General features: G+C 32.0%; 1 protein-coding gene across 1 annotated transcript in view; it reads right to left on the bottom strand.

Annotated features, from left to right (window-relative positions):
* The window catches only part of LOC106464946 (complement factor B-like), a 58,403-nt gene that overhangs the window by 4,897 nt on the left and 44,464 nt on the right, over nt 1–9,042 (bottom strand). The window contains exons 13-16 of the mRNA XM_022392762.1: nt 4,858–5,091; nt 3,264–3,391; nt 2,148–2,274; nt 444–614 (exon numbers count right to left, since the gene is read on the bottom strand). Coding sequence (XP_022248470.1) covers nt 444–614; nt 2,148–2,274; nt 3,264–3,391; nt 4,858–5,091 — 660 coding nt within the window. The remainder of the gene's footprint in view (nt 1–443; nt 615–2,147; nt 2,275–3,263; nt 3,392–4,857; nt 5,092–9,042) is intronic.

Here is a 9,042-nt window from a genome sequence, read left to right as displayed (position 1 = left end):
CAGATTCGAAGGAACTACAATAGAACTAAACAATTAAACCAATCAACCAGAATTGAAGTCAATGAAGAAATAATCATACAACTAAACAATTAAGCCAGTCAGCTATGCATAGATTATCATACATCTAAACAACTAAGCCGATCAACCAATACTAAAGTCAGATTTAAAAAAGTCATTGTGATTAAATGTTTATTTAAATTGCACCTTGTACTGATTAATACAATAAAAAGCTAAAGGCAGACGTGTATTTCTTCTATGTATTTCTAACATGTAGTATGTTCCATCACTGGGACTTATCACATATCAAAAACCTTTGAATACTTCAGAAGTTCCTACAGGTTTAGCTTAAACGACTAAAACATGCATTAAAAAACAGCATTTCAAACTTTACTGAAATATATATATGTAAAGCTCTTAGCGACTAGAAAAGATGTATGCCTTACCAACTGGAGGAAGACAAACTGGACGAATAAAGCGCTCATATGTAATCGGCCGACTCAACTTTAGCAAGGCAATGTCATGATCATATGTTGTGTAGTTGAACTTTTCATGGAGACGTATGTCTGTCACTTCAAACTCTTTAAGGTCCGAACTGTTACGTATATCCAGTAAACCTAAAACATAAAGTAAAACAACCTTCATATGCTAACAAACATATACATAAGCTTTACAAAATACTGTATCTTCAATATTGACAATAATAAAAGTTATGAAACCGAAACATTATTATAAAACATTGGTATCAAAAACATCTACACGTGTTTACTTGACAATAATCACGTGTAAAAAACAAAATATCAGAAGGGGATATAACAAAAATGTATATTAATTTTTAAGAAAACATATGGCAGACGCGAAATAATTGATGACTGAATGTATAAGCAACAAAATATTAACTTCAGTGAAATTTAATAACCCCCGGTGTGGACGCATTGAACAATTTGATATAAAGAAGTTATCTAAGAAAACAATGTTTGAATATATATAGTGTCGGTTTCACATAATACTTAATGAAAAATTCAATGTCCCTTCCTCTGCCCCCCCCCCAGCGGTATGTCTGCGGATTTGCAACGCTAGAATCCGGGTTTCGATACCCGTGGTGGGCAGGGCAAAGATATCCCATTGTGTAGCTTTGTGCTTAATTACAAACAAACAAAACCTTCCTCTGTATTAAACATTTAGAAGTTAACTCCAGTTTTAAGTGAGTAGAGGCATGTAGTCGAGTATTTAATGTTACTTTTAGTTCTTATAATATCAAAGACCACACGACACATTGTCCTAAAATTTTCAAAATTAAATTATAAGATTAATGTTAAGATAAACTAAGTTTTTATTATCTACTTCCCGTCCTTATTCATTGTTGTTTTCAAAGAGTTCTTATGTCAGCATTGTTTCTTGCATCTTTGCGACACTTACGCTGAAGTTAAGAGGTCATTATACGAACACTTTTTAATCCAAAGTTTACTGCTCTTTCAAAGATCACTCCCGCTGGTGACTCAGCGGTGAGCTTGATGACTATAAGGCTAAAATTCTGAGTCTAGTAGTTGGAGAGGGCACGGCACAGATAGCCCAACGTGTAGCTTTGAGCTTAAAACAAAAACAAACAGAGCACACTGAGATTTGTCCCAACTGATCGCCATCTATTGTAGGAATATCACACGAGTTTCTTGTAAAGAAGTAATGTTTAAAATAACAGACACCATGTAAAAAGTGTGTAAGATATTCATGTGAATAGTAGCAGAAGAAATGAGCAACGTATTGTGATATATTTAACGTGTAAGATATTCATGTGAATAGTAGCAGAAGAAATGAGCAACGTATTGTGATATATTTAACGTGTAAGATATTCATGTGAATAGTAGTAGAAGAAATGAGCAACGTATTGTGATATATTTAACGTGTAAGATATTCATGTGAATAGTAGTAGAAGAAATGAGCAACGTATTGTGATATATTTAACGTGTAAGATATTAATGTGAAGAGCAAGTAAAGAAATCAACAAATAGTGATGTATTTAGTGTGTTAGAAGTTTGACAGCACATGAGTTTCGCGAAATGTGGAACAAACTGAGAAGGTGATCTGACACACACTCAGACGGTAACTGCAAAACTAAATTAGCCTTGAGAATAAGATTATTTCATACTTACCCAGTTTGACAGTAACATTAGCTGGTACTAAATATTCTACTTTCTTGGGGTCAGCGTTTTTTATCACAAAACAATGAGCAGCTGTGAGTATCCACTCCCTGTCCACTATTGACCCGCCACATCCCAGCTACAGTGAAATATAAATAATACATTTCTCAGCTGACTTATCACTACAAGAGCAAACTCGTTATATGGATAGTTTCATAACAGCATTTCTGAATCGTAGTTTTGTTTCTTAGCAGAGAACGTAGTAAATGTTAATACATCATTATCAACACGTATGTACAGTAATATTATATTTATATAGATTCTCGCGTTACATTCTGGTATTGCTTTACATTACATCACATAAATAAGTAGTACTAATTACAGTTCGTAACTTGGTTAAAGAAATTAAACTTGCATTATAGCGGCCCCGTAAATGTGGGCCCAAGGGTTCGGTAGTTCTCATAATATTGTGGAACAACCAAAAGGTACAACTTCATACAAGTAGTTATTTCATTTTTGGTTTACCATATTTGGTTTACCATAATTGCTATGTAATTCGATTACTAGCCAATTGTAACTGATTTTTCTTCTTTCATGATGTCCTTGTATGGTTTCGGTTATTTATTTTTTTTTATCTTCAGCAATCTTTTATTAATTCAATTCTCAACAAATCCCTTTCCATAAAAACACCTGCTGTTGGGAATCTCAGTCAGAAAACAAGAAAACAGAATGACAACACCTTCAAAACCTACGATTATCGTCCTTGGGAAGACCACGAACGATTATCGAAACATTGTGCAATTTGTATTTCATTAGAAGTTACAACTTTTACAATAAGGAAGATTATTTTTAAGTACCACGTTTCGATCATTGGTGCAATCATTCTCAAGTACACGGGTTTTAACCGTTAAGAAGGTTTCAGTATTTAAATCAACATTCAACAATCTAACGTCGAACCCGTTCTAAAAATAATCTTACTTACTGTAAAAGCTGTAGCTTGTAATAAAGTTTACTTAATCAGTAAATAAACTCAAGATGAAACTATTAACTGTGCAATTATCATTACAGAATTTAACAATCAATTCTCAATTTGATTGAGTTGTTTCAGAGTTGTTTTAACATACTTACCTTTTCAAAGTTTTCAAGTTGATAATATATGGCAGCCATCCAAGGCCAAGGTTTATCAGCCCTCTGTTCTCCTGCTTTGTTCATTTCCTCTAACACTTCATCCATACCGTAACCGCATACAGAATAGTCTATGCACAAAAAAACATGTATATTAATATTTTAGCTGACAAAACTAATATATAAAACTGTTTCGTTTGATAGTTTCTTTATAATATTTTGACATTACTTAGTATTTGTAAAGTGACTTAGATGCGTTCAAGTTTAAATCCCGCGTGTTTTTACTAGTGTTTGATTGCAAAACATGTTATGTATGTGCTTACAAAGCTCAGACAACAAGGTACCGCGACAGCGTTATGATTGCCTCTCGTTTTCTGTAATAATACATTTTTTAAATACAAAGAAACCCGTTTTTAATGTATATAATAATAATATTTGTTATATTAAAATGTCTTTTCTACCTTTCAAATGTCATTGATATTACTAAATATAAAACATTCAGAATGTATAATGGATATTCTCTAATAATTGTTAAGTCTGATATTTAAAAATAACTAGCCTAAAATGTTAACTGTAAGATAACCTACAATCATTATATGTTTAAAAGTATAACATTTTTATGGTTATTGTTACTTGAATATTATAATACCCTCTTAATAAACAGGTCAATTCTATGATTCTAATGAAATGTCGAAAATGAGAGGCAATCATAACGCGGTCCTGTTAGGGATAATCCTGTAAGGGAAATTTTGTGGTACATTTCTCGTTCGAAAGACCACAACTAGCTCATTATCAGCATAGTTTGGGTGATCTTTTATTAAACCAAATCTAAATCACTAAGAAACTGTTCATTTATTCTACGACCCCAATTCTCTTTGAATTCTGAAGAACAAATCTAGAACACAGATTCTTTTTAAATTGTAACATTCTGGTGTCGGTTCACTTATACATCTTAAATTATTTTGCTTTAATTTATTATGATATTTCTATCAAGTTAATTTCATCTTTACAGTTCAGGAAAATTATAGCTTAGTCAATCTTTTAAATTCCCACATCATCAGTTTCCACTTGCCATAGTACCAAAATTTTTGTTTTTATTTTTCAACTCGTAGTTCAATTAAGCTGATTCTAATCCATGAATATATACTAGTATTCTTTCATGTGAAATCCAAATAACTAATAATAAACCAGAGTATATTTTTTTCTTTAAAAATAAAACTGAACATTTTAAGACAATAATTACCAATAAGTTATTTGATGTTCCAAATATATTAAAAAGCTGATTATAATACATTTTTTCATAAACTGCTTATTCGTTTGTTTTAATTGCATCATCTACCGTATTATAACTGTTTAATGTAATTAACATATCTAGCTGTATTTTTACATTTATAATAACTAAATATTAATCAAAGGTTAGATAGGAAGCAACAGTTGTTTTCATGATGGCTCCTATCGCTGTTATTTAAATTAATTTGTATCTGTCTGTTTGAATGTTTTATAATGTCCGTGAAGATAATTGAGGCCAATAGATTTCGTGTTTTGTTTTCAACGGTGTCTTCGATATGTTAGAACACATTTAATATATAATACTTACCTACTGTTCCATTAATGACAGCATTAACCAGCCAATCAAGGGTCTCGTAGTTCTTTAGAATATACACATGTTCTTTCACAGAAGACGCCATATCTTTTAATTCACTTATGTCATAATCTCCTGTTAGTGCAATACAGTAAATTTCAGCATGAGCTTCTTCTCTAAGTTCTTTAGCCACCTGCTTTGGATCGCCCCTCATATTTGCTTTCCCTAAAAATGTGAATAAGGTTATAACTCAGCGTATCAGTGCCTTATTAACGTATCATGATCCATCATAGTGTTGTTTATTGTTACAGTAGAAGCACTTTTGTTAAACATAAACCGGAAGTTGTACCTAACATAATTAAATTCATTTGGTTTGTTTTGTCAGACAGATTATATTAAAATATATTGAAATAGAGTTTGTTTTGTCAGATAGATTATATTAAAATGTATTGAAATAGAGTTTGTTTTGTCAGATAGATTATATTAAAATATATTGAAATAGAGTTTGTTTTGTCAGATAGATTATATTAAAATATATTGAAATAGAGTTTGTTTTGTCAGATAGATTATATTAAAATGTATTGAAATAGAGTTTGTTTTGTCAGATAGATTATATTAAAATATATTGAAATAGAGTCTGTTTTGTCATATAGATTATATTAAAATATATTGAAATAGAGTTTGTTTTGTTTTTGTTCAAGAACATCGTGCATCTAGTACAAATGACTTGTCTTATCATATAAAAAAAAAAGATTTTCACTTATTGTTAACAAAAAAAAACGGATTAGGATGAAAACAACAGTATACGAAGATGTCAAAGTTAAATTGTTGTCACGTGATTTCGCACTAACAAAATACTTTCTTCAAAGTTTATAACAAAATTTTTCTGCCATACTGATATCGGTGTATATGACAAACCAGACTTCAGACTTTTATTTAAATGTGTGAATCTATCTGAATAGGTTCGATAAAAAATAAATAGTTGAACATCTAAATTAAACACAATAAACAAACACACACACAAAGAGAAAAAGAAAATAAAACAGAGAAAGGACAGTAAGTTCAAACAAGCTCAAAGTGTTAGCAAAATATAAAATTAAATATGAAATAAAGAGCAGTACACTTAAAATAGGAGAATGAAAATACAAACTGTGACTGATATAATGGTGTATTAGAAAAAAAAACACTTTCATAAAGAAACAACTTGTACTTTCAAGAGTTTGTTAGAGTTGTCTTGATAGACCCAAAATTATACCGTAACCTTCATGGTTTAAATTTACGCTGCCTATATCCTCTTAAGCCTCTCTGTGTGTGTGCTTTTTCCATACATTGTTGACTAACCGCATCGTTTCACGTACCTTCAGTTCTTTTTTTGCTTTTTGTATGTTTCTTTACCATTTTGTTGATGAAGCTGATAACACTGGTATCTGTAAGACTGTCACGCTGTTTCCAGTTCTAGACAGGTCAATGGTTATTCTGTAAAAGGAAACTGGTTACGCTTTTGGCGCTCTCATCATAATCAATGATGAAGTGATTTACTGCTCGGGCTCTTGCTGATGAACTGGGTCTTTTCATTTTGTACTGAAAATCGCAATGCTGACACGTCAATCCTTAGAAAGCATTATCTTAGTAGTAGGTCATTGTATCTCCACTAAGGTTGAGATGCCCTTATTAGTGTATTTTAATATGATGACATTCATCATGGTGTCCCCACTACAAAAGGGTATTCTAGAAACTTCCGAGATACCTATCTCATGTCATATCAAAAGGAAACCGGTAAAGCAGTGAGCTTTGATGGTCAGGGCCTTTTATCCAATCCTAGTGTTCAAAACAGGCTACACGTTAGCCTATTTTAAGAAAAATGTCAAATAGAAATGAGAAAAGTTAACATTCATTCTTGATTATGAGCTCTCAGACCAAATGAATCGTAAGAAGAGGTTCAATATTATCATTACTCTGAAAAAGTAAAACAACAACAACAACTCTAATTAGCTTATTCAGATTCTTCTGTGTCCAAACAAAGATACGCTCAACAGTAATATATTTCACTCAGATTGCTCAGATTACGATTACGCTCAGAGTTCTTTCTTTAACTTCTGAGTAATAACTTTGGCTCCTTGTTCAAAAACAAAAAGCGGAATAACATCACAAAAGTAAAAGTACTTTTACTGAACGATGTTTCAAGAAACCGCTCTTCGTCAAGCTTTGATCAAGTTTATCATTTGATTTTCTTTTGCAAATTTAGACTTAGCAGTTATCTACTTTTTTATTTGCATTTATTTCATTTTTCTTACTTTAACTAATATTTATTTGTCATTGATTCAATCAAATTAAGTAAAGCAATATTTTTAGACTGTACAACCATTCTTACACATATTTATTATAGCACGTAGTTTGTAGTTTAAACCTCGTGCTGTTCTGTCCAACATTTGTTGTAAGTTCTAACCTTCAATAGTCTACTGTTAATTCTGAGGAAGGGAGGTAGCCTGGAATTTTAAGTATATTAATAAATACATCTTTTGTTTTTTTTGTTCTTACTTTCATTGCTGAAGCGATCTCTGTCAACTGTTTAACTATAGATTTGTCAGTAAAACAAGTAGCAACTTAAAGTGTTATAAATGGGCTAGTACGTATAAGGCTTTTTATATTTTTTACCACTATATTCTTTATTCAGTCCCGAGAGATATGGCGAACATATCGTGGTTGAGATACTATTATAAACTCGCCTTTTACCCTAAGGAAATTGAGGTATGCGACGATTGAAGTGGAGGTATTACTGGAATACTTATTTTGATGAACGCATATCCTGTTGGGGTCAATACTAGGTGGAGATCATTTTTGGTTAAAGTGGGTATTGTTACCTGGGTCGGGTGGATGACCTTTGCCCCTGACCTTTGAGTTCGTGGGTTCTCATCTGCATTTTGCTTACCATAGCTGTGGTAAAATTTGTTGTAGATCTCTTTCTGGTGGGTTCTGGGTCCTCAAACTGATCCATATTTATTGGTTTTCCAATGTGATTAAGTACAAGGGATATTCCCGTTTTAAGTATTCTAAGTCTCCGATTTCAACTCATCTTTATGACCTGAGCGTACGCATATTTTGCGTCAAAAAGGACTGTTAAATATCCTTTACAAATGTTATTAATGTCCAGTGGCATCATACTACCTAAGTAACGCCAAACAATGTCAAAAATGTACTTCTGATACATGCTGTTCCACCACGCCTTTACATTGGCTATGGTTCTCCCGTGACTTGCTGATTTGCATATTTAAAATATCTAACCAATGCTTAGGTTTCTTGATATTTTTCCCACATATTTCAACCCTTCTTCAACTTTTATTGCCTAGATATTTTTTAGTGCCACGAAGTACTCTATGAAGACGTTCTTTTGTTAAAACCTAGTTCGAAGATTCAAAACTTTGGATTTATCAATATAGTAAATTATTACGAACTTTTTGCATATTTTTTTCAATAGTAGATTGCATTCTTGTTTCAGAAATAATATTATAAAAACTCAACATATTAAAATATAATTTTATAATCTACATGAAATTATCTTATAATTAGAGTGAACAAGCATGCTAAAGTTACTTTTTACAATCTGTCATTTGATGATGCAGAATCGTTTTTATTAACCACAACACCTTTTCCGTGCAAGATGTAAGCGTCCGCCATTACGATTCCTGTTAACCACATTAAGCTGAAACAGGTAGAAAAAAATTAATTTATTTTATTAATTTTAGTGAGATGCTACTTGCCTACTAAGTCTTGTACTAACTTTTGGATACTGATCTATTTCTTCTTATTGGTCTAAATATTAATAAATATGTTTGATCCTAATTACTTTGTTCTGCAAAGGAACTGCAGACATTTAATTGAGATTTTTAAACTGCAATCGTTGACCGACTCTATAATGTAATGTTACAGACAATTATGACATTTTGGAACCAGTTACCCACTCTTCCCTACTTTACTGTGGCTTCAGGTGTTAACCAAAGTTACAAACAATTATGCCATATTGGAACCAGTTACCCACTCTTCCCTACTTTACTGTGGCTTCAGGTGTTAACCAAAGTTACAAACAATTATGCCATATCGGAACCAGTTACCCACTCTTCCCTGCTTTACTGTGGCTTCAGGTGTTAACCAAAGTTACAAACAATTATGCCATATCGGAACCAGTTACCCACTCTTCCCTGC

The sequence above is a fragment of the Limulus polyphemus genome, unplaced genomic scaffold (genome assembly GCF_000517525.1).
Source record: "Limulus polyphemus unplaced genomic scaffold, Limulus_polyphemus-2.1.2 Scaffold1791, whole genome shotgun sequence".
Lineage (NCBI taxonomy): Eukaryota > Metazoa > Arthropoda > Merostomata > Xiphosura > Limulidae > Limulus > Limulus polyphemus.
Note: the sequence above shows the minus strand (reverse complement) of the source record. Positions and strands in the feature narration are given on the sequence as shown.